At 44.0% G+C, this 27434-nt stretch overlaps 1 protein-coding gene across 3 annotated transcripts in view; it reads right to left on the bottom strand.

The window, feature by feature from the left end:
• Positions 1-27434, bottom strand: part of NEDD4L (NEDD4 like E3 ubiquitin protein ligase) — a 335624-nt gene that overhangs the window by 146604 nt on the left and 161586 nt on the right. For 2 of the 3 annotated variants that reach the window (XM_034995969.1, XM_034995968.1), the window contains exon 3: positions 743-824. In XM_034995969.1, the coding sequence (XP_034851860.1) occupies positions 743-824 (82 nt within the window). Of the gene's footprint in view, positions 1-742; positions 825-26687; positions 26879-27434 lie in introns of those variants that run through there. The other variant, XM_034995970.1, reaches the window with a different exon arrangement.

Raw genomic sequence — 27434 nt, forward strand, 5'->3', positions numbered from 1 at the left:
ATTGGACTATCTGCCCCCCAAAGGTGCCGGGAAAATAGTAGTAATTGATAAATAATACTGAAGCACAGATAAAAACAGTACTTTGGATAAAAAACCCACATCTTCAATAAATGCCCCAAATATGGAGTAAATACTTAGATTTACACACACACAAACGCATACACACATACAGGGAAACATGGTGATAGATGAATTAAAATATAATTATAAGAACATCTTTAATGAAATCATGTAATGAAGATTTAGAAAATAGATACACATAAATGTATAATTTCATTAATATTTTCACTTGTTCTCATGTAACTAAGCAAAATATTTCGCTTCCTTTGGTAATATTTGTCTCAAGTTAAACCATTCCTTTTGTGTCTACCAATTGCACAAACCACTCCATTCCATTAAATGTATTTTAAATTATTTTAAATGCCTTCATGAAAAACAACAAGCCAACAAGAACAAATCCTTGTCTTACTGTATTCTTTGCAGGGAAAAAGAACTGCTAATTTTAAGAATACTTATTTTAAGAATATTGCTTTTACAATCATTTAACTAAAAGCCAGAATGGATATCCTGGGTTAATACTGAAAAGCTTGCTCTATGTTAAATTTATAGATTTAATACCGGGAGATGTTTAAAATTAAAATACTGCCAAACTTAAAATATAAACTTCTACAGCGCCAAAGTACTTAATTTAATTGGATTAAATTATGACTTACATGAAGTTTAATTAAGGATGGACACCTACCTTTTTAATTGTTTTTGTCTGCACCAAAGCGAGTTCTCTATTCTCATCCGCTACGTACAGTGAAAGTTTCACATACGGATCACTGTAAGAAAAGATTTCAGATTTAATGAGATTGTACTTTTCATTTAAAAAATACAAAAAGAAAGACAAAAACCTAAATGAAAATGCAAATATCAGTTAATGCCCCAGTTTATGTAAATTCCACAAACTAAGCAGTAACATTTTCAACATGCCTACTAAGGAAATATACAAGAAGTTTCCATCAACCAGAGTCAATGATACTTACTTAAAAGCAAAAATCTCTCTCAAATAAATCTTGGGGGTGGGGGGGAGACCTGAGTGGCTCAGTCAGTTGAGCATCCAACTCTTCATTTTGGCTGAGGTCATGATCTTGGGGTCTTGGGACCAAGCTCCATCAGGCTCCCTTCTAGGTGGGGAGTCTGCTTGTCTCCCTCTCCCTTGCCCCTCCCCCTGCTCACCCGTACTCTCTAATAAATCTCTAAAAAAAATAAAAGCAAAAATATCATGAAACATACACTAACTTTATTTTATTTTTTAGTGGGGAGGGGCAGAGGGAGAGGGAGAGAGAGAGAATCTCAAGCAGGTTCCATGCCCAGCACAGAGCCCAACAGGGGGCTTTCTCATAACCTGAGTTCACGACCTGAGCCGAAATCAAGAGTCGGACACTCAACTGAGCTACCCAGGTGCCCCTACACTAACTTTAAAAATAACTAATTCAAAAGAACTAATCTGCCATATTTCTTTTCCTAAACACAGATTCTGAAAAGATTAGGCATACAAAATTTTTATCAGACTAGCAAAATCTAGCCAAAAAATTTAGTTTGCATCTTATTTATATTCTGATTTCCACTATATAGGTAAAAATGATTGTTCCTTTAATGAAGGTAAAACAGGCATTGTTTATCTAAACCAACACTTACCACGTTACAGATTAAAACAAAAAATCAAAACCCAAAGAACTAAAGTGCAGGAAATCAAGAGAGATTTGCACAGTGTTACAGATTTCAGTAAAGGCTAGATTAACTGAACACTTTTAGCAAGAAATATATTAAAAGGACTACTCACTGCAGACTTTCTACTAATCTAATTAAGTCAACTCACATATTCTAGTCTTACTAAGCCTGGGATACCTCAAGTCTAGTCAAACTATCACTCTTTAAGGGTTTAAAATCCAGGTTCTTCTGTTTCACACTGGAAATCCTGAAAATCATAGACAGGGCAGGGCTCTCATGTATTCAACTCCCAAATTTTCACTCATCTAATTACCTATAACTGATGATTTATTTCTATCCAATTTGAAAATTATCCTTTAGTGGCTATGCCATGACTTATAAACCCTTATTCTGCAACTTTAGGGTATTTCCAAAGATTACAAAGAGCACTGTAAAATGCTTTAGATTGATTTTTATTTAATACCTTAATAAATATGCCATGAATCCTTTGGAGAAAGGTGTGATGAAAGTAAAAGTCTGGTAGTAACAGGACTCAATATCCAAAATAGAAATTAAAAGTCAGTGAAAAATATTGTATATATAGTATTTATTACCCATAAAATGCACCTTAATGGAAGCTACATCTTCAAAAAAAAAAAGAAAGAAAAGAAAAACCAGCAACAGAATTGGTTATATTCTATTATCAGTAAATATTTTTAACATTCTGGTTTAAAGAAGGTAGTCAATTCTTTGCCTCTTATCCATAAACTATCGATATTATTTGATTAAAGAACATCAAAAAACCAATGTACCTATTTCTCCTTATCTGGACACTCTCAGACTCATAATAAAGATGAATCAAGAGCTAGAACCTAATCTAGGCTTAAAGACCCCCAAGAACACCTTCCTAATTAGAACCATGGTCTGGGTGATGAATCAGAAGTCAATTTCTAAGGTTAGAAGCTCTCAGACTTTAGCGTATCAGAACTACTCGGGAAAGGGGGTAGTTGAAACACAGATGGTTGGACCCCAAACCCAAAGGACCCCCTCAAAGATCCAATAAATCTGGGGTGGGACCCTAGAATTTGTATTTCTAATAAAGTCCTGGTGATGCTGATGCTCTTGATCCAGGGACCACACACTCAGAACCACTGTTCCAGGTAGTATTTGAAAAGAGTATTTTTTTAGCTATAGAAACTAATTTTCTATTTCCAGCCACCAAGCTATTGCTAAAAAAAAAGCTCAAGGTCTGATATCTCTGTTATCTCAAAAACAGGCTCTGAGCATGCGACAGAGATGTGCGTGCATGCACACGCACACACACACAATCTTGTATTCTAGAGAACACCATAAACTCTGCCATCTCTTGTTTTCATGGCCCTCGGCTATCATGGCTACTGCCTATTACATAACTGCAATAAAGACTAAAGCATTTGCTTTAATAGAATACACACATCCTTCTACTAACTGTTTATTTGCTTCGCTTTGAATCCCCTGAATAGTTCACAGTAAGTGACATGTGCAGCTGGGAACTGAGAGTGGGGTCTCCGAGTGGGACAAGGTCTCCCAGCTGACAGGAAGGCATGTCTGAGGACGTCATGAGTGCTCATCCAGGTCGAGGTAGGTACTAGGGTGTCGGCATGAAAGATCAACCAGGAAACTCCCTAGAAGAGAGCGCAGCATGGAGAGAGATCCGAAAGTGTGCGAACTGATAAAAGGATGGGAAGATGTCAGTACAAGGGGAGGGAGTGTAGGACACAGGACGAGCTGGCTGGTGACAAGACAATGAGTTCAAGGGTGGTGGGCGGTGGGGAGGGAGGGGCAGGACAGTCACCCCGACTGGTTCCAGGTTCTTCCTCCCTTTCTGATGGAACAGCAGTACCATTCACATCAACGAGTATTTGCTGAGCACCAACTACATTCCAAGGACTCTGCTAGGAGCAAATACAAGAGCCAGTGAGCTGGGGAAAGGAGTGAGCAACAACGAAAAATGATTAAAACAACAAAGGCCATTAATGGGCATTTATGAATGGCCCCCACTTGGCTCAGCGGAGTGAGGAGGATGGCACTTTCCCATTTCGGCAAGGTGAATGCTAGAGCGTGACGCGGAGATACGGGACAGGGCGCTGAGCATCAGAAAGTGAGCAGGAAGATGCCAGAGCAGCCGGAGCAATAATCAGTACTAATAACCAATACTACCCCAACTGTGGGCACCACAAGCCCAGCACCCAACCGCCATTAAGCACCCGGTCTGTGCCAGCACACGGGGGAGATACACGCAGTATCTCACTGGATCCCCAGTGCAAGCTTCTGAAGTCGGGACATCTTTTTCAGATGAGAAAGTGAGAGAACTCAAGCCGCCTGCCCAAGGTGAAACAGTAAGCAGGGGAGCTGGGAGGGGATGCAGGCTGCTCACTCCAGAACCCAGCTCTCCGAGAGCATGCTACAGTCTTGCCACCACATGCTACCGGCTGACCACCAACAGAGCTGGCTGGAAGGAACATCTAAGGGCAGGAGTTCCTAACATCCTGCCAAGCTGGAAAACATTTTGTACCGAGACTGCTGTTATGACCTAATTTTTATCTTTGCTGCTGTAGTGTCTGGAGGACGATCAAGACGCCTGGGCTGAGTGTCTACCTTTGGGGAAGGCCACACTTTGAGATCTTCTCAACACCCCCAAATAATTAGCTGTATACCTCGGACAAGTCACTTTAACACACTGAATCTCAATTTTTGTTATATCTCCAAAATAAAGGGATTAGACTCAATCAGTGGTTTTCAAATTGCACACTCTACAGAGCCTTACTTCTGCATTAACTATCTTGGGGAAACTGCAGGCTACCATTTACCCCTTCGGCTGTTTTATATATTGAGCTTCCATGTTAGAATTTGGGGGGAGGGGGCAGGGTTCTGTAATATAAAAAAAAAAGTTTAAGGGGCACCTGGATGGCTCAGCTGGTTAAGCGTCTGACTCTTGGTTTTTGGCTCAGGTCATGATCTCAGGGTTGTGGGACTGAGCCCCGAGTCGGGCTCTGCACTCAGTAGCGAGTCTGCTTGAGATTTTCTCTCCTCCTGCCCTTTACCCCCCTACCAGTTCGCATGCTGTCTAAAATAAATGTAAAAGTCCTTAAAAATAAATACAAGTTTTAAAGCTACTGAACTCCATGATTCCTTTTAGTTAGCATATTCTGAATCTCAGAACAATCCAAACTCACTTCTCATCACTCATTTTAACTACAGCCTAGTCCATCCTAAGTAAACACAGCTTGACTACCTAAAGATACAGGAGGAAGAGCGAATAAAGCCCTTATCTCTATTAACAGGTTTTCTATGTCAGAGGATAAAGGGTAAAAAGCCCACAGTTTTGGGTATGTGAAATCACTCTTGATCACCATTGGGCTGAAATTTTCCTGTACATGTTACCAGCTTCTAACCAACCTACCTGCTGGGAAAAACATACGACCTAAACAACAAGCCCAACAAAAGAGGCATGTGTACACGTATACTTGTGCATGTGAGTCTAGGGCAAGGAAACCAAGGCTCTCCGGGGTTACACCACCACCCAAGCATTTAGAAGCTGGTGGTGAGGTTTCCTGTCCCGGGATGGCCTTCATTTCTGAATATGATGTTCTGCAGCAGTGGAGAAAGGAAGAAAGAATTCAGTTTCCAGAGTCTTTTTCACCCCTGATTCCAGTAAAGACAACAGTTGTGGCAGAACCTTCTGCCCTCTGAAGTTCTACCTCTCAGACCTTCAACACATCCCGTACCTTTCCCGTACTCAGTCCTGAGGTTAATGCTTAGTTAAGACATACCTCCCCACTCCTAGGCCACTAGGAAGCTTAGGAAAGACACAGAAGCAGCTCCTCAGAAGGTTCCAGTATGGGGAGTAAATACAGGGTGTGGGAACAGGTGTAGAGAGTTCTGGTTTTCATGTTACTCCTTATACGTGGTTGGAAGATTTGGTTGTTGTTGGTAACCATGAATACATAATACTTTTATAAATAACAAAACAGAATAGGTGGGGCACGGAGGAAAATAGGCCAGAAGACCATCCCTCCCCCTCCTCTCATGATGCTTCTCCATCTGATGCCGTTGACCATTTCCATTAGGGTCTCTAATCTCCATTTTACCAACTCTCTGACCTTCAGACAGTCATTTAACCGCTCTTACCTTCAGATTGTTCATGAATGAAATGGGAACAGTTTTTAACGCAGAGGGTTACTGTGAGGATCAGATAAAATTGTGTGGTAAGGGCGCCTGGGTGGCTCAGTCAGTTACGCGTCTGCCTTTGGCTCAGGTCGTAATCTCAGGGTCCTGGGATCAAGCCCCGCGTCGGGCTCCCTGCTCAGCGGGGAGCCTGCTTCTCCCTCTCCCTCTGCCTGCCACTCTGCCTACTTGTGCTGTCAAATAAATAAAATCTTTAAAAAAAAAATAAAAGTAAAATTGTGTATTAACATCAGTACCCACTCAGCACCAGACACAGTACAAGTGCCTTACAAATGACAGCCACTGTAATCGTGATTCTGTTCTTCCCTCTTGGAAGACTTTTGAGGTTCTCTGTTACTCCTCCTGCCCCCCGCTTCTGCTGTGATTGCTGATGTGATGTGCCCCCGATTACCTCCTAGTGAAACTGGGGACCGGCCCACCAAAGCACACCGAGCTGCATGCTTCCTCCTTATTCGCACCTCGTGGCAGCCCCCTGGGGATCTGGGTGGCGGCAAACTGCTCATCGTATTTACAGCAGAGCCCAGAATTCACTCCTGGCAACTAGTTCCGGTCCTATTGGCTGGTGTGTAGGACTCAGGGCCAGCATGAACATTACTCTCTAAGCAGCTCAATTCTTTGTGGATTAGAAGAGAAATTCTATTTCACAGCCCAACCTTCTGCCTTCTCTGCACAGTAAAGCGCTTTAGGCACCACTTTCTTTTCAGCCTTAGAAAGAGACAATAAATTGATAGTAGGATTTAAGCATCCTATTCACTGTTGCCTACTCTATTCCAGGCAAGGAGGCAATAAGACACTGTCTCTACCCCATCTGAATGGGGCACAGAGAAGCGAAGTGATAATTCAGACAGGGTGTGCCGAGTACCCAGGAATACAGCACTCCACAGCGGTGGTTCCTGACCTCATGCTCAACCAGGGTTACCTGTAATCGGGTGCCTGTCCCCACCCCAGGCCTGCCAGATCAGAATCTCCAGGGCTGGGACCTGGGATTCGGCATTTGTCAAATGTCCCACCTGAGTTCCATGCACTGGTCAACCTGGGCACCCCTCCCAGAAAGGAATCTGTGAGGCCAAGAAGGGAGGACCAAGAGCCATGTGAGATTTCTCCAAAGGGGACAACATAAGCAAAGGTCCTGTGGCAGGCTGGAGCCAGGGTGTTTGGCACAGCTGCAGTCTGGAGGGCTTGGGCAGAAGAGGGAGCCCTGGCTCAAACCACAGGGGGCCTTGTATGCAACTGAAGAGCCGGCCATCGCCACTGGGGCGTCAATCCTGGCTCCCCTCATTTGTAGCTCTATGACTGTGGAAAACTCCTATAGGCCTCCTTGTGCCTCAGTTTTACCATTCATGTTAATGGGGAGACTAGCAGTACTTCCTGTTGTAAGGAGGCTGTTAGGAGGACGGAGATAACAATAATGCCTGGTATACAGGAAGCACTCAATAAATGTTAGCGGCCTCTGCCGTGACATCACTATGATCATGGGGTTGTTGAAAGGGAAGAGTCTTTGACCAGACTCAATACAAGGAGATGAAACAGCAGGTGGAGGGACCAGCTGGAAGGTTTCTGCACCAAGGACTGAGGGTCTAAACACAGAGGCAGTAAGGACCAAAAACAAAGGACTGGAGCAGCCCGAAGATGTATGGCAAACATCTGGTATCTAACTGAAGGTGGTGAGGTCAGGAGAGGAGTGTGCGCCAACTTCCAACCTTCTGGCCTGGATGACCGTGTGCAGGCTCACGCTACAGAACCGGACTGGGGCTCTGAGCCCTTACTGGGCCAGCAACATCACCCATGGAGGAGTGGGATGCACCCACTGACAAGGCAGCTCTACCATCTGGGCAGAAGCCACTGAATTCCAAGCCACCAGCTACAGCCTTGTCTTTATAACCAAAGTCCTTTTACACAGCTCTTGAAGTTTTAGGCCATCACATGAGAGGCTGTGGAATCTTCTGCGTCCTGCCCATGAATGTATCTAAGTCTGCAAGGGCAATAGAAAAGGCTATGGTCCAGAGGATCCTAATGACTGTTATTTACATTAGAAGTCTGAAAGTTAGAATTGGCCTCCAAAACTATATGTCTCAATCGGGCAAACCACAAAATGCATCCTGAAGGCTCTGGGGTTCCTTTGCACTTTTCACGGAGTATGTACAGTTCAGAAGAGAAAACGACCTGGGAGACTCAGGCTGTTCACTCACAAACAAGACCCTTCATCTGTGCACAGATGATGACTTTTGAGGGAAGAAACAGAAAGGTGTCATCACTCTATCTTGCACAAAGGAAGCCCCAGAAACTGCAGGAAATCAGTGGCTAGAAGACAGATCCCATTAACTGGAAGCTGCTCTGTCATGAGAAGTCACCAAGAAACCTTAGTCACAAGCCCACCCTGATCTTGCAAAACTGCTGAGCAAAGAGCATTGCAATTGTTGTCCTGTTCATTCTCAGCATGGAGCCCAATGCTGAAAAATTCCGCTTCCCCTCTCTCTGGGCCTCTGTTCCAGTTTTCTCGAAGAGACAAGAATTCAGAGATGGGTCTCGTTCCACCTTCATCACCAGTGAACAGAAACAGGGCAGACAATGGCCATTTCTCAGGGAGAGATGGACATAAGACCTTCTGAGCTTGCCCACTGCTCAACCTCCAGGACCATCAGGCTGAGGCAACATTAACAGAGTGATGCTTGATCCTCTCCATCTGACTGGCTCAAACGGTCTATGACCAACAAGAATGTGTAAAGGCGAATCCTTTTGCACAGATTATTTACTTACTTTGGTCAGACTAAACAGTCTTTGCTGAGATCCCTGTATTTTAGAGGAGGCCAGAGGACAGGGAGTTGACTCCACTGGGCAGAGCATTCAAGATGGGTTACGATCAGGCTGCGGCCAGGCTGCAATGACACTGCCCTGTCCCCCAGCTATAAGTGTCCTTCCAAGATATTTGGAGATCAGAGGAACAATGAGAAAGGTCTTCATTTTTCAACCATTTTTTCCTCCTAAGGGAAACACCACAACCATAGCCTGAAAGCAGCAGTAATTCTTTCCTTAACACGAGGTTGCTCAATATGCCACTGGGACAGGCTGTAAAAGGGCTGTGTCTTTTTTCCTTATTAGCCAAGAACAGTGGGCTAGTGTGGTATATTATTACTTCATGCTGTAGATCAAATTTGTTTTGACTCCCTGAGGTATCTGATGCACAGAGACTTAGCCGACCCAGAAAAAAATCTCATTGGAAATCCTATTTGTTCAAGGTTTTCCTCATTCTTTTCTATGGCTATTATAGCCAGTGTTGCATGAATTACTGACATCTGTAACAAATAGCACAAAATAAGGAAAAATATTACCTAGAAAGCGTGAGAGACTAAAACACATGAATTCAGCAATATTGTTGAAACTGAAGTTTTTAGTCTAACAAATTGTCAAAGATGCAAAAGAGGTAACACTTTCTGAAGAGGCAGACGTCTGAATACTACTGGAAAGAAATTACTCCAAGTTTTCTGGAAAGCAACATGGCAGCAGGTATCCAGTATAGAGTTGATGCCTTTAATTAAGCAAATCTATTTCTAAGCATTAATCCCAAAGAAATAATCAGACATGCAAGCAAATATTTACCTACAAAAGATACTCATTACAGCACTGTATATAAAAAGAAATTAGAAGCAACCTTTTAGTCCAACAGAGAAATGACTGAATAAATTACAGTATCACGTGCTAGAATATTAAAACCATGAAAATGTTTTCAAATAATATTTGCAAATGGGAGAAAATAATCATGGTATAACATTAAGGAATAAGCAGGATCTAAAAATTCTACGTACATATGGAAGTTAATTGAGAAAAACAGAGCTAAAGTTAATAGTTGTTCTCTCTAGGCAAGTTTATGAATTATGTTTATTTTCTTCCCTGAATTTTTTTTCCTAAATTTTCTACCTGAGCAAGTACTATTTTTTTTTTTAAAAAAGATTTCATTTATTTGAGAGAGAAAGAGCGAGCACGTGTGCACGGGCAGGGGGAGGGTCAGAGGGAGAGGGAGAAGCAGATTCCTGGCTGAGCGGGGAGAGCCCAACTTGGGGCTCCATCCCAGGACCCTGAACTGAAAGTCAGTTGCTTAACTGACTGAGCCACCCAGTAAGTACTATTTTTATAACTGCAAAAAAGTCATGAAAATACCAATAATAGTTACACATATGTTTCAACCATAATAAACTCTTCAACAAGGCACTGAAACCTACAATTTCATGGCTAATCTACATTATGGTAACAAATACAAAAGGGCTTCAAAATTTTTTTCTTACCCCGAAAACTGCCTTAAATGGATGAGTACTGAAGATTTTTGAAAGAATATGCATATACATTCCAGCCCTTGAGACTTAATGCAAGGCATGAAATATGCTTTGAAATACATCACTCGCCTCCAATAGTAGCAATGAGTTACTCGATACCATCTTTCAACAAATACAAGACAGCCCTGGGTCAGTTTACAGACTAATGAATTCTTATGTTGGTTCCAGGTAGGTTAAGTGAGGCATTAAAATTTTACAGCTTAGGCGTATTCCGTGAAACTGCTAAAAAAAAAAAAAAAAAAAATCTACTTTTCGATACTTCAGTTATGATTTTGTTGTTGGGAGCAACTAGTGGCTTACCCCTATCCTAAAACCTTCCTTGTCACCTAAGCCTTGAGAGTCTTGTCACCAAGACTCTCTCCTGGTCCCCTGCCATCTACAACCAGTCCCCTGGGGAGGTCCCAAACTTGGGTCATGGAGAACCCTGGGAGCCTGGCAGGGGAGGGGGGAGTACCTGCATGCCCATCTGTCTGTCTCTAACACACATATACATAGTTTTCTTTCTATCTAGGTAGACATGCAACAGCCCCTGAAAATATTTAAGCTAGAGTTCAAAAAAAAAACTGTTTAAAACCAATGTTTTCTTTTGTTTTAATAGTATAACTATCGTTCATTTCCTATTGTCTATAGAAAACTGTTTCACCTATAAATAACTGAAATGTTCAGACAGTTGCCAAAGGAAGCGATAGTTACAACTTGCCCTTATCTCCAGCATATTTTTTTTTTTAAAGATTTTATTTATTTATTTGACACAGAGAGAGACACACACACAGCGAGAGGGGGAACACAAGCAGGGGGAGTGGGAGGGGGAGAAGCAGGCTTCCCGCTGATCAGGGAGCCAGATGTGGGGCTCCATCCCAGGACCCTGGGATCATGACCTGAGCCAAAGGCAGGCGCTTAACCAAATGAGCCACGCAGGTGCCCCTCTCCAGCATATTCTCTAGGTCTTTTCCCCATACTACCACAGGTTAAGAAAACTACCAAAGGTTAAGAAAACACTTCTTTCTAGTAATGCTTTAACAGAGCAGAGAGCAACTCACAAAGCCACAGGAGAAGGGGAAAACAAAAACAGCTCCCTTTTCAGAGACTAATAATTGACTTAATTCCTCAAATAGTCACCGAGTATCCACCCGATGCCAAGGACTGTGGCGGGCACCCATGGGGGAGGTCAAAGAAGTGAGTGGCAGGGGACAGATGAGCAGGGGCCCTCAAAGAGGCTGTCTACCCCTCCCCTCCAGAGAAACCAAAGTCAGACAAAGGTACGTAATGCAGGTGTGTTGCCTTTATGGAGTTGGCTGTGTATATTAAGAACTCAAAGAAGCTCGTCAATTTTTATGATTATTCTAAGACGATCTGAAGTGCAGGGAATACCTCATATGAACAGAAATGGTAACTTCCAGTAACACTGATCAAGCACTACCTGGGTGAACAGCATTGTACTTGGGGCCTTATGTATACATCATCTCTAACCCCTCAAACAGTTCTGGCAAGGAAGATGTTAGTATCCCCATTTCATGAATAAGGGAAAGATGTCCTAATATATGTGTACACATGAAATGCTACGTAGCCATTAAAATGGCATTAATGAACTTGATTTAGTTGCCTTTAAAGAGAGAAAGTTTTAAAAAAAAACACATATTACAACTATAAAAACAAATAAAAAAAACTACTGCATTATAAATATACCAAACTATAAAATAATGTTTATTACTGCATTAATGAGACCATGAATAATTTTTTTCTTCCTCTCATTTCTCCATATATTCCAAGTAAGAGAGATGTGTTACTGTTTAGCTGGGATGCTGAGACTGGAGGGTGACAGAGCTAGTGGGCTCCCCCCGCCCCCGCCTCCCGCTCTGGAAATGATCCCCAATGGCAGCAACTAGAAAATCCAAGTTAAAAATATCGTATGTGTGCCTATTAAGTAGGTGGGGGGAAAGGCATTTATAACTTGAACACAAATCTCTGATTTAACAGCCAGAGGGGAAGTAAGAGGGTAAAGAGGTCTCAAAGAGCCTTGAAAGAAAGGTACACAACACAGTAAGTGGAGTGGAAGGGAGTATCTTAATTTCCACAGTATCTACGTTCAATGTCCTGTTGGTGAGATAGGCTTCATTAACATCATTCTAACAGCATCTCCCTGCGGGGCCGTGGCAATGAGGTAATGTTTAATTACCAGGCCACAGCACCTCCTTTCTTATCCCTTTAGGAGGTTCTAAGAATCCATTCTGCCAAAGGCCTCAAGTGCTGTCCCCCACGCACATTCGAGGGAGGGAGCAATTCAAATCTGCGTGCTTGTGAGAGAAGTACCCATGTTCCAAACTGCTGAGGCAAAGACTCTGCACAAGAGTCTCTCTTCTGAAAAGGCCATTCAGGAATGTGGGGGTCCCAAGCACACACTCACAAACCACATACACACATACGGGAAGGATGCCACAGGCTCACAGTGTCTGGGAAGTTTAGGGGGTTTACTGCCTTAATATAAGTGAACTCCCCCAAATAATCCATCGATCAAAAGACGTACACTTCTCAGATTAGATATGGAACAACAAAGTTAAAATGACTTTGACTGTATGGTGGTATTCTCTCTCAATATGCAGTAACATCATGGAAATCTTCAGCCAAACAAGATCATTAGATCAAACACAACTGCATATATCACTAATTTCAAACTGTCATAAAGGTTCAGAGGTACTTTTAATCCTTTTCTTCAAACTTTATTGACAAGTCACATTTGTTACCTCCCCAGGACCAGCTCCACGTAAAGCAGTAGACAATAACCCAAATCCATAAGGCCCTAATCTTAAGGATCCTACCTAACTATAAGCATAGGAGTATGGCACATACTCATGCCAAAAACATGTAACTCAGGTTCGCTTCATCAAAATACTCCTTAGATGATGTGGCTGAACATAAATCTATGAAATGAATCATCTCCCCATTACCTCCCACCACAATCCCAGACATGGTTCCATGAACAAAAATTCTACCTGGAAAACACATTTTTTTAATGTGCACACATTTGAAAAAAAAAAATGCACATGCCCAAACATGCACATGCGCACACACACACGCACACACAAAGCCTTACTACTGTTAAGAGAGCATTTGGTCTTTGTCAATAAATTATGTATTTAATTCATTAAAAAAAGGTCCCAGAACAATGTCCATGGGCAGCAAATCCCTATGACAACATAGCCTCAGTATAAAAATGCATACTTTCAAATTTACCACACAATTAAATTCCATGTCATCAGTCTTCACTGATCTTATTTAAGCAGCTATCCTACTTATTTAACTGAATAATTAGCATAACCCAGAAGCCATACATTTTCAAAGACCAATTTATCTCTAACATGCTTGTACATTCACTGACCACAGAATTCTGCTCTGCAGAATTCATTCCTGCCTGCAAAAGTGTTATCCACTCTAAATGTTTATGTACATTGGTTTGCACAAAGAGTTATAAGCTTCCAGAACTCCAAAGAAGTAAAACAGACAGGAATTCCAAGAAGTAGTTCAGGCAGAAACTCTCTGGGAGGAGTAAGCATGTTAATAATAGATGCATACAAGGCTATCAAGAAAGCCTGCAAATACGATCAGCTCTCCCACTTAACATGTGAGAGGAGAGCCACATCCTCCTTCCAGAACTTTCCTTCCACCGCCCGCCCCCACCAGACAGAATCCTGAGCTGGCTGAACACAGGTTTCAATCTTACAAGTCCTATAGATCCTAAATGATCGTGGGACCTAAACGCTAAATCATCCCCAAAGAAGTTCTTTTGAAAACCATACAGTCCAACTCTATTAAATATTTAAGCAATATTTTATAGTGTAGCAGAAATAGAAATTTGCTCAATCTATTTAACTATCCAAAGAAGGCAACATACGTGGGGCACAGGCAAATAGTCATGTAAGAAATCTTGTGTCACAGAGGATACTGCTCCTGTGAAAAATTAGGAAGTTGGTGAGATTTATCATGGAAGCTTTCGAGTATTTCCCATCTGTGGCCCGCATCCTGTCACAAGATGGCTCCCCCTGCAGAGTCTACTCCAGGTACCTATTGAGGACTTCGATCTCGCTCTCACTCGGCAGTACCTACACTCTGATGGTGTCTGCCCACAGTAAAGATAAACTAGAACACATGCCCTGTCTGTTGTATGAGCATTGAGCAGGGGGCTCAAAGGCAGACAGGTCCATTCTCTAGCCCATGGCATCACAATGGCTGTGACCTTGGGATTAGGAATTCCTAGAGGTTCTCAAACTGTGGTGGGCATCAGAATCACCTGGAAGGCTGACAAAAACACAGGCTGCTGGGTTCCAATCCCTGAGTTTCCAATTCTGGTCTGAGGTAGAACACAGTAGTCTGCATTTCTAACAATTTGCTTGTCTGCCCCCCGCCTGTGGGGAGCAATGAGACTCTACTTTTCCCTCTTTTTCTCTCCAGGATCCAACACAATGGGTTCATTCAACTCAGACATCTGCCTCCACTATCCGATCACCCCCGAGAGGATGGGAGGAGGGTACAACCTCACCTCCACTGGACGCCAAGGTCTTTGATGCTTGACAATGCCCTTGTTTACTGGGGTTGTAGGAAGGGCAACCTACAAGGCCTACCTGTAATTTTAATTAACCAGTCAGTACCGCTTTTTGTTTATTTCAACGGAGGGGAAAGGAGAGATAGCAGAGCAGAGGCAAGTCAGTTCTTGTCTATTTAAAAACACACCCTTGTCTACAGAGAGAACGGTTACAAGTACCCTGTAATAACACAAGCCTGTCAGGAATTCAGTTCTAAAGGAAATAAGGGGAAAAGATCTGAGATGTGATACTTCAGTCGGCCAATCTTACAGTCAGGTGGGACACCGATACCCTCTCATCTACTCTGTGGCTCAAAAGAAAGGTCAATCCAACTCGAACTTCATCAAACAAAAACTCAAAGATACATTCTTATTTGTTATAAATTAGTTCCCTTCACCCCCAATTTATCAAGTCAGTAGCCTACAAGCAACAGGTGCGCAGATGCAGAATGGCACTGACATCAGCCACCGTGGGACCAGACCTCCAGAGTCATCACCCATCAGTCCCCCCAGAAGTCAACTCCTTGGCTAATCCCACCTGTGTCTTCATGATCGAAAAGGAACAGCACTGGTCAAACAGAGCAACCTTGAACTCGATGCGCAAGTGGAATCAACACTGAGCTGTGCCCACCTAGAAAAGATGGCCAATGCCAAGGTAGAGAAGGACTCAGGGAGCTCGGCCTCTATCAACTAAACAGAAGAAAAGCTACTTTCACTGATCTCTAAGAGTGCTGGTTCCCACAGCAGCAGCGGGCTGCACGTTCCGGGGCCCCGGGACTGAACGGGGCACAGGGAAGGAGGTGCTCAGCACCGCTCCGGCCAGCACAGAGATGGACACAGCCCAGACGCCTGTGTGCCTGGTGCTCAGAACAAAGGTCGAGCAGAGGGAGATGCCCCGGACTGGTGAACAAGAGCTCTGCTCAGAGAACGCCTTGGACGGGCAGGAGAGCCTGGGGAGAGGCAGGGACCCCAAGTCAGCTGTGCATTCTGCTCCCCACATCCTAAGCACATCAACATCAACCTCTCCCCCGCCAAGTGCTGACTCTGTGCCGAGCACTGCCCTAAGCACTTTCTGTATAATCTTTCCTTACACCTACTTAGTAAGTGTCTGGACTTCTCAGGGGTGGGACAGGCAGTGGGGCCAGGGGTCTCTCAGGAGCTAATAACCATAGGACCAGTGCGGTTCTGACTACAAGAATCAGTCTTTCTTGTCACAGGCAGGATTCTCTGAGGAAAAGGGATTCCTCCCTCCCTGGAAGTTAGCGTGAGATATGGCAGCTTCTGAAGTCTGCATAGGCAGCCCCATGAGTGATGCCCATCAGTGAAGCAGCTGGTGAGGTGGGGAGAGGGGGGCACCAGGGAAGCCCTGAAGCGGGGCGGAGGTCTCGAGCTTGGCACACACCTGAACACAGAAAGAACAGAGTGGCTCATCTTGAACCATTCCCTAGGTAATGGGCTAAATTGTGCCCCCCTCCCAATGAAAGACAGGTAAGTTGAAGTCCTAACCCCAGTGCATCAGAATGCGACCTTATTAAGAAAAAGGGCCTTGGGACGCCTGGGTGGCTCAGTTGGTTAAGCGGCTGCCTTCAGCTCAGGTCATGATCCCAGGGTCCTGGGATCGAGCCCCACATCAGGGTCCCTGCTCAGCGAGGAGCCTGCTTCTCCCTCTGTCTGCTGCTCCCCCTGCTTGTGTTCTCTTTCTGACAAATAAATAAAATCTTAAAAAAAAAAAAAAATAGGGCCTTTATAGAGGTCATTAGGGTTGGCCCTAGTCCAACAAGATGTTGTCTCTACAAGAAAGGAAATCTGCAGAGACAGACATGCACACAGAAAGATGATGGGAAGACAAGATAGCCTTGTGGCTGGAAGGACACATCTACAAGGCGGAGGGAAACTAAAGATCGCCAGCAAACTGGAGAAGGGAGAAGAGGCAAGGGAGTTGTTTTCCCCCAGAGCTCCGAGAGGGAGCACTGCCCTGCCAACACCTGGATTTCAGACTTGCAATCCCCAGAACTGTGAGGCGATACATCTCTAAGGGTTTTTTTTATTTAAAAAAAATTTTTTTTAAGATTTTATTTATTCATTCGACAGAGAGAGACACAGCAAGAGAGGGAACACAAGCAGGGGGAGTGGGAGAGGGAGAAGCAGGCTTCCTGCCCAGCAGGGAGCCCGAAGCGGGGCTCGATCAAAGGACCCTGGGACCAGGACCTGAGCTGAAGGCAGACGCTTAACGACTGAGCCACCCAGTTGCCCCACATCTCTATGTTTTACGCCACCCAGTTTGTGGTACTTTATCACAGCAAACCTGGGAAACTCAAGAGTCCATGTTGAAGCCAGTCTTTCTGAGAAACCCTTGGGCCCAAATGTGTCCTAGAACCCTCATTTTTTTGTTTTAGGAGGACCCTGACTATCTGAATTCTTGCCTTACGTTCCCAGGAGGGGCTTGGGGCAATGTTACATCTCTGCAGTCTGTATGAATAGTTATATTTAAGTGTTCTACACAAAAACCAGAAATGAGACTCTTCAAGTCTGTTCAGGTCAGGTTTTGCCATCAAATGAGTTTCCTACAAACCTACAAAAATATTCCCAGTTTCCAGGGCTTTTTGAATTTTGGAACTGATAAAGGAAGGATCTGGAACAGATAAGGGACTAAGGGCCTGTTCCACGTTGCAGAACAACCCTTAAAATACATATACTCCTAACGCCACCCTGCCAATCCCGTTCAGACTGCTCACAGAAACACAGCTGCCTGGGAACCCTGCAATTCCCCCCGGAAACAAAAGTATGCCCGCAACTCTTAAAAAAATAATTTGCAAAATGATTTTTTACTTTAGTTTTATCTCCAAGGCTATTACACATGCAAACAAACCACGAGGCCCCTGACCTTTCCATTATAAGGAGTTCTGAACATGTCACCACAAGGCTTTTTAAAATGCAATTTTTATTAAAAGAGCGGCAAAACGATTATGCTTCACGCTATCATCACAGGAAGAAAAGCAAGTATAATCAATACAAAGCCAGCCAGAGGATGATAATGCCCGACCTTAACTGTAGGGAGAGAGAACTGTCATCGAGCACACGTTCCCCTCCCCGCCTCCCAGTGATGCAATAAACGTACAGCACGTACTCACATGTGGACTTCCTGGCCCGTATGTTGTCAAGAAGAAAGGAAGTTTATAGAAGAAATAATAAAGCCTTTATCAGCATGAAATATCTCGGTTGACCTGCTTGTTCCTCACTGGTGTGACCACCACCCAAGCCCCTTACCGTATCTCCAAAGCTAGATGCACATGGGAGATTTCCCCCTTTTGTTCAGATATTTTAAAATCCTCCCTTAAGTTACTGTGCTAGATGAGACTGGATATTGAAGGACTCCCAAAGAGAGCCTATGGTGGGTTCTAGAATTGCTAATAGGGATTGGTCCTACCCACATCACCCTCACGTCGTAGAGGGTGTTTGAGCGTGAAGGTTTAGCCACTAGATGACTCTGTGGTATAGATGTATGTGTTTCTCCTTGTCCCTGTGACCCTGAAGAAGTGTTAGATAATCATGGGGTGAGAGCACACAGAATAGATTAAGAGAATTTATCCAGAATAAAATGTACCCTTCCCATAAAAACTATGGTGGTGAGACCTCTATTACACTGAAAAAGGACATGGATCCTTGTTTTACTTGTACCCGATGCTTAAAAATTGCTATTAGGCAGTAAGTACAGAATCTAATTAAACCACTTGTCACCAACACCCACATCTGTCTGATTCCCCAAATATGCCAATCCCCTATCTTCCAAGTCTTCAGCCCACTTGCCCTGGGTGCATGCTTGCGTATTGGTGACTAGGTTTTCTCCCCTCATTCCAAGGGAAATCCAGGTAGCCAGCACCAACCCCCCTCTTCTTCCCCGAACAAAGCACCCTATACTAACCAGCTTCCCCATGCTCTACCCTCCTACGGTAGTGACCTTTCAGACCACTCCTTTGCCACCGAATCACATGGCCTTTCTGTATTATTTGCCCTTTCTCAAGTGTGTAAATCTTAGTTCTCTCAAACTATTTGCAAGACAATTAAGGCCACTGTCTACGTTTTAGGCTAGTCTGCATTTTCCACCAAACCTCTCAAAATAAATATTTCTTGGTTGCCTGACTTCCTACCCATCATTATGACAGGGTCACTTCTTCCTAGGGTCACACACTTGCAAACACGGTCTTGTGTGAGGTACCAAAAACCTGAATTTCTCAAGTTTATTGACCTCAAATTCTCATGCGGCTGGTGTGGATGGAGATACCATTGAACAGTGATCATAACAAAACATACTATATGCCACTTGAAGATGTAGCAGGTGTCACCACAAAAGGAGACACAATCTCTCCCCACACCGGGTCACTAGGGGATAAGGTATGTTACATTACCCCTAGCAAGGTGAGCATGCATATGCACTTCCCCATTCTGCAGGAATAATATTCAGTAACCATAATGAACAAGCAGTTTGAGACCTCGGCAATTAACGTTCAGGTAACAGCATGACTCCTTGTAAGTGAACACAAAACCCTGCCCAGACACATGCAGTCTAAATTTGAGAAATGGTATGCGTGGGGATAACTATGTATTCTAGCCAAATACCAATTATTACCTAATTAGATTTATACTCTATGTTCTGCAGTCTGTAATTCTGAGGACCTAAGGCTTGAGCGCTAGGCAAACAAATGAAGAAATCTCCTGCCCATCCAATCTCAGTGATTAAACACCTCGAGGATGAAATTCACTACAAGCCCCAACCTCCTCTACCCCACATCTTATTGATGCAGCCAAATAGTAACCCAATTGCCCAAGCCCAACACGTAGCCATCGCCCACTGTGAATTAGTTCTTTGTAACGTACGAGACAAAGTCCGGAGAATACACGGTCTGACTCTGCGATGCCATCCCCCTGTGCCTTACACATGTAGCCAAGGGGGACGATTTTTCGTTCTCCAAACAAATCATGCTTTCCCTCTGCTGGAAATGTCCTGCGCCCACCTTGTGTGCATATGACCCTCACTCAACCTTAAAGACCAGCTCGTCAACTGTCTCTGAGAACACTGCCTAACTCCAAACCCCCACTCCTGTTGGTAGAAGCCAACCAGGATAGCAATCATTTACTTATGCGTCCGTTTTTGCTACTGGTCCGGAAAATCCTTTTGAACATGCATCCATGGCTTGGTCACTTGTGTATATGACATTCCAGTCACACAGTAGGTCTGCAGTAAGTCACTGCTTTACAGGGTATCATGATGGCCCGAGAGCAAGTTAGGCATATGGGGCCCTGGGGATAAGGTGGTTGGGATAAATCTCAAGCTATCTCGTAGCCAGATCCTGGAATATCACGGACTGTATCGTGGAACATGTGAGGTTTATTTTAAAATAAAATACTACTTTAAAAAGGAGTAAACTGGATGGAAACAAAACAGCCTCATTTGTGATTTCTTGGTTATTTTTCTCAAGTCATGACTGAAAACAAAGAAATGCAATAGTAATGGAGCAGAAGCCGAAAGAGAAGGATAATCTGCTCTTAGGGAGTTTGAACAAAAGGCAATTAATAAAGGATTAAGGCAAAGTAAAACCACAGTGGAGCAGTAACTGCAGCGTGCTGATTGCTGAAAACCAGAGTGGCAATTAGATAGGAAAAACCCACAATGGGTAAAACATTTGCTATGTCAATGAATAGCTGCAAGGAGCTTCAGAGAGCTATTCCCCTGTGCATAGACCTCTCTGTGTAACAGACGCCAGGAGGCTACACTCTGACCCTTAGAAAAAGGATGTAAGAAAGTCTCCGTTAGACTTTCATCTCAAAGTGGTGACAACTATCCAGCCAACGCCATTATCCTAATGCATGGTGTCCTATTAACAAGTCACCTCAGTACATCGACAATTCAGAAGAAACCACAGCCTCCAGGAGACCAAAGTCAGGACCAGGAAAGCCCAGGGGAGGCTCCCTTCACAGACCCTCCCCTTCCTTCCTTCAAGAAATCTTCACTGAGCACCTACTACATCTCCGGCACTGGTCTAGGCCCCTGAGATACGCCCAGGAAAGAAACACTCAAGGCTCCCTCGCTCTGTGGAAGTTACACTCCAGCAAGTGGAGATCGTTGGTAAACACAGAATAAGTTCGTAAAGAACAGCGTGTTAGGCGCTAACACTTGAGACAAAGGGCTGATGCTGGGGGCCTTTGTGAAACAGTGATTTGAACAGCAACTTGAAGGGAATGAGAACGCATTCACGGGAGTTGAGAGAGAGACCCTCACAGAAATAGAAGAGTTGTGCATTTGACAAAGACAGGATATTGTTCTCTCCTGGTTGCCTCAATTTACTTGACTTAGGGTAACACAGCCACACAATTAAGGGCGTGAGCTCAGTCAGGAGTAAGACACACCTGGGGCTGCTTTCCAGTTCTGCTACTTGCAACTGGAAATCATCAGTGAATCTCATCCAACGGTGGCCAGGCTTCCAGACCCTTTCCCCTCCCTCTCAACAGTTAGCCTCAAGTTTTAAGACAGTAACAGTTTACGAGGGTTGGTTCTACAGGTTGCTATAATAAATCTTGACCTGAGAAAAAAAGACAATTATTGGAGGTCACAGAACCCTAACAACTCCATTTGGCAAAGGACAAACCTCGTGTCATGTCAATGGTGCAGCTCCGAGTTCAACCCTCTGCCCATGTACCTAGACCGCCACACCTATTGTAGGAATCACTCACTTTTATGCTACTCCATTGATGTGGATGCCCCTCATTTCCAATCAGACTAAGTGACACTTAAAAATGTTTGATGGGTGCAAATTTTTTTTCCAGGAAATACCTTCTCCTTTTGCTCTAAGATCAATGACCACTTACCCTTTTAGGCACCATAATGTGAGCTTTCTATGCAAAGGATGTTTTACAGGATATTTAAAAGCAACCATTACCCTAGTGCTGGCCACAATTTCCATACTAACCAAAACCAACCATACTGTAAAGTGTCAGGAGCTCCCATGCAGAAGGAAAAAAAGCTCACCTACCTATACAATTGTTAGACCCTCCTCCTGATTTCATTTCTTTAGATACCCTCACACTGCCTTCAATTACAGTACCTGTTCACTTGGCTACTGGTCTCCCCCCACCAGGATGCAGCTCCCTGAGGGGGGTGGAAGGGGCAGGTGACCACACGAGGCTGTGCAGCCTGCCCAGCACCCAGAACCTGAATGGCCCCTGAGGCCGTATTTGTTGAATAACTGAGTAAGTTTGACCTCAAGGCTGGGAGGCCATTCGGGCTCTAACTGGTGCATGCTCAGTATGGGAGCTCGAAAATTGCTTTTCATTTTGTTCCCTGCCCACACATCTCCCCTCCCTTAAAAAAAAAAAAAAAAGGCAGAGCCAAATATAGGATGTGCCCAAGCACAACAAAAGGGTGAGTTAATTATGACGCAGTTAACACCTAGGATTAGGCCAGGACCTGCTGCTGGGGGCAGAGGAGGAGGCTGGAGGCTCCAGCCCAGAGAGGGGTAAGGGGCTGCACTGCTTACAACTGCATGGAGGAACCCCACTGCTAAGTCTGTGGCTCTTACCCCTCAATGGGTTATTGCTAAACCAAGATGGTGGCTTTGTCACCAAACCTCCTGCCTTATATTCAAGCTAAAGTTGAATATAAACAGCAATATCCCTTCAGTAGCAGGGTGATGCATATCTCAAGGGAGCTGGAGTTTCACAAAGGTGACAGAGCCTCTTCTGGGTCCCCCCTCTCTCTGACACACCTCCCTGCTTTACATAACCTTTCTAGCCATCAAGTTCTTCCCCACCCCACCCCACCCCCGAAACAGAGTTGCACTGGCACACACGGGAAGAAAACTATTCTACCTTTGGTATGTGGCTTCCCATCTGTGAACAAAGAACTGAAAAGAAAAATGTTTTTAAACCAGCTAACATAATTAGGGGACATGTTTTCCTGGTCTCATTAATCTTACAAATCAATTAAGTCTTAATTATCTTTGATGGCCATCTTCACTCAGCCCAGTTCTTAACAGCTGTGAAAGTTTGTTTTTTTAAATCAGGTAAAAACAAGGGGGGAATCAACCTTGAAAGAATTGTAGCTCAGCAAAAACTGCCAATGTAGGAAAAAAGAGGTACCCCTCAGTGTCTAGCACATAGATACGTCATATTTGGTAACCGACAGGCTGAAAAAGAAGAGGAATCATTGTAAAGTAATGAACAAGACATTACACCTGTCTTAAACAGCCTGGTCAAGAAGTTAAAAGTCACACAAACAGAACACCAGATGGACAGTGTCCAAAGAGAGCACCCTTCCTTCGGATACACTGCTCGCTGATGGACACAGGTATAAACCTCAACACGAAAGGGCAACAGGGGAGAAGGAGGAATATATTAAAGTACATTGAAGCCACCACACCGTTCCCTTTAATGAAGCCAGAGACCTCACTGAGTCTCGTTTATCTACTCAGCCCAGCAGATCTTGGCCAAAATAAATTCCCCGACCTTGGTTAATTGAGCGGAAGGTTCAAATCCCTGCAACTGGCAAATGCTCCTCAAGATCACAGCCCCAGGACTCTGCACAGCCTCTGCTCCCAATTCTATGACCAAACGCCCTCACACTGTGACCGGGTTTCCAGGCACTGACCTGAGTCAGCCGTGGTTTATAATTCCATGTGATCCCTTGCCTGCAGCAAGCCCAGTGAGTAACAGTGAGATGGGCAGGACAACCGAAATCATTGCAAGTGGTGCTCTTCTATGTACTTCGACAAAGATCCGTCTACCCAACTTGCATCTGTCATCTGTGTTTCCACTTAGTGTGAAGTGACACTGTTAACTGCCTCTGGGGTGTGATGCTAGTCACAGGTCTCATGTGCCCTTCCAAACATTTCCATTGAGTCTTCCATGCTCTAGATGAAAAATCAATCCTTTGTTTTCAGGGATGATGTCAATCAGGTGCTGGAATTTTTATTTCAACTTTTTTTTTTTTTAAAGATTTTTATTTATTTGACAGAGAGACACAGTGAGAGAGGAACACAAGCAGGGTAAGTGGGGGAGAGAGAGAAGCAGGCTCCCCGCGGAGTACGGAGCCCGATGCGGGGCTCGATCCCAGGACCCTGGGATCGTGACCTGAGCCGAAGGCAGACGCTTAATGACTGAGCCACCCAGGCGCCCCTCTTTCAACTTTTTTAATTCCAGTATAATTAAGTGTTTTATATGAGTTTCAGGTGTATGATATAATGATTCAACAATTCTATACATTCTTCAATGCTCATCACAGTTAAGTGTCCTCTTAGGAGATGGAATTTTTACTTTTCTTCCCGTAACTGCCTCTAACATGAATAACAGCTCATCCGTCACAGCTGAGAGTACAGCTCATGGTTACCTGAAAAGATCTCATGATTAGTTGGGCTGATCTAGTTTTGGCAACAACAGCAGGGCAGGAGGAATTTTCTAAAAGATCTAGAACCTCGGGCCTTTAAAGGATTCAGAAACAAAGTCCTCTTTGATTTCAAGAGGGGCAGTCTCAACTCAAGACTGACCCACAAGTCCCGGCCAGTGCGCAGGATCACACAGGGAACTGTTTACCTGTGCTCCCAAGAAAAACAGGCCAAGCACTCAAGGAGCACAAATATTTACAGTAGGTGAAGGCGTGCCAAGTGACTCCCTTTGGAATTCTGAGCCACTGAGAACATAGTTGAGGGTGATTCTGAAAACACTTGAGAACACGTGTTGCTGTCTTCACCATGAATGTGAATGACCTCAGAAGCCTTTGGGATCCAAGGTGAGAGATGAGCTGGCTTGCTTTGGGCTGACTTATAGAGTGGGACATCCTTTACATTGCTGGCACTTAAAATCACTGCTAGCTAACCCAAAATGCACAAGGAGGAAAATCACAAGGAGGAAAAAGATTTCTGCTAAGGTGAAGGCAATGACATGTAAATGCCTTCACCTGAAAATGGATTTGGAAAAGCCCTAAACGGTACAGACGATAGAAGAAACACTGCCTGGAATGAAATTCAAGAAAAAAAGTTAAAACAACCCTGCTCTCCCAACACAACTATCATGATCACAAAAGCCTCTGTTATCAACCACCTCTAAGAGGTTGTCAATCAGTATACAGGGTTCCCCACGATCACCATACCCACCCAAACAAACCACTTTAGGATGAAATGTTTATATTCCTCCAATCGGAAATTCCTATCATTCCACTCCTGCCTTCATTTTATGTATTATATTCCATGCCAACAAAAGAATGTCCTAAACATGCTATTTTAAATCAACATTTCAGTTGCAAGATAGGACTCCAAAAAAACCCACCTTGATTTAAAAAAATCGATAACATCTGTAAGACTCATTCCCCTTTCTTTTCTCCTAAATAGAAAGGATTTTTTCCCCCTCACCTCTTGATTTCACCAGCTTACTCAGATTCTTATGGGAATTAAAGTTCACCTTGCCCTCCCCACAAACACTTAAAGGAGGGGGTACAAAACCACACAGGTTCTTTAAATTCCCTTTTCTCTTATTGTTTGGATGCTTGTTTTTGTCTGTCTGATTGGCACAGTCTAACTCAAACACCTGTGGACAACCTGCTTCTCCATTTGAAAAGTATTTTATTAAAGGATGACTCAGATTTGACTATAGGCTTTGCCATCTCACATGGTCGATACATTTTTATTTACTGTCTTAAAATTCCATCAGTCTTTTTTTTTTTAAAGATTTTATTTATTTATTTGAGAGAGACAATGAGATAGAGAGAGCATGAGAGGGGGGAGGGTCAGAGGGAGAAGCAGACTCCCCGCCGAGCAGGGAACCCGATGCGGGACTCGATCCTGGGACTCCAGGATCATGACCTGAGCCGAAGACAGTCGCTCAACCAACTGAGCCACCCAGGCGCCCAAAATTCCATTAGTCTTAACATTTAACATTAGGAATACTTGTTTGAAAGTAACCTGGCTCATTAATATGAAGGTGTGGCCTGCACTCCAATTTATTTCAGGCTTTGGCAACACTCACCGACACACACTAACTAGTTAACTAACAGTTTATGAATCACCATCAAATGAGACAGTAAAGAAACAGAAAAATCACGTGTTAATCATAAAGTCTACTTGTACGTATGAGTAGTAAGGGTGGGAAAATGACAGCAAAACCTCAAGGAAAAACTCAGTTGAATATGGGCTTTTTGTTCTCTCAAACCAATCGTAATAACAATGACAATAATAAATGCATCCAGAACAAGTTATGAAAGCCAATACTAAGGGGAAGAAAGATTTCTCACCACCAACTAACAATTCAGATATAAGCCATAAATAACTCTCCAAGCCAACCATTTCCAACCTAAGATGTTATTTTCATTTGAAGCCAAACAGAGCTGGTGTCTCCCTCTCCTCCAGTGAAATTTCTAAGTCAGAAGTACTCAAAGAGAGACCCACAACAGAACAGGAAGAAAAACAATTGTTTCTTCCTAAACCACTGACTTCTAACCGAAGTAGTCTACACTTTCCATTATTTTCACAAAGAAAACAAAGGTATCCATCGTGCTTTCGTTTTGAGAATAAAAAGTGTACGTTTTTCTAATCAAGACAGAGGTAAGAAAGCAGAAGGATAGAAATCAGGAGACTTCAGATCACAACTCTTTCCAAGTTTCATTCTTCGCCTACCATCCCATCCATACAAAGCAAGGGTAAAAGTGATCAACCACAGCTAACCCTGAACACTGAAAAGTAATTTATCACGGAAAATCTTGGTATGTGCTAGAAAAAAATGCCGCTGACATCCAAACAGCCCTACACCAAAATCAAACTCCGTGCCAACAGATGTTATGCATTCATATAACAAACATACAGTGGCGTCTTTGTTCTTACCTATAATTGTCCTCAGGGCTCATGAAAAACAAGCCATCTGTCCTGCCGGGAAACGTCTGGTGGGGCCGTGTGAGCAGCCACACGGCTGGCAAGCTAATCTACCTGGACGACCCTGGGGCTCCTGGCCTGGTCTTCTTCCTTCCTGGTGTGGAAATGCTGCCCGCACACACCTCTGCCGGCACTCGGGGACCACCAGGAAGCCTCCGCACAACTGAGGAGGAACGCGGGGAGCGTGCTACTTATATGGATGAGTCACTTTAATGACAGCTAGAGAGAAGTGCTTGTTGGTGGAGAAGGAGTTGACTCAAGCTCCACCCCGACCGTAAGGCTTAGGGAACTCCGCCCAGCTCGGCAATTAGCTTCCACCGCCCGGCGCCCTAACGTTAGGTTACCAAGTGGCGCTTCCCACTGGGGAGGAGGACGACCAAGTCCCGGTTTACTGAACAGGACGGGCGATAACCGGACAGCACATGGTGCTGGTCATAACTGTAACTGGGGCTGTGCGGTTTTGTTCATTTAAAGCTGCGCCCCAGTTTTCTGGGAAGACAGGCCGTAGAGGTCTGCCCTTCACCTTCACAAGGAACTCGGCTTCTCTCCAGTTCCCTCGCGTAAGGCCCCCACACACCAGACACACCTGCTGGACCTCAAAAAGCTGAAAGTCGTCTTTTTTTAAAGATTTTTTTATTTTTAACTAATCTCTATACTCAATGTGGGGCTCGAACTCACAACCCTGGGGTCAAGAGTCAC

Source organism: Mirounga leonina, unplaced genomic scaffold (assembly GCF_011800145.1).
Source record: "Mirounga leonina isolate KUSES-001 unplaced genomic scaffold, KU_Mleo_1.0 Mir_93, whole genome shotgun sequence".
NCBI lineage: Eukaryota > Metazoa > Chordata > Mammalia > Carnivora > Phocidae > Mirounga > Mirounga leonina.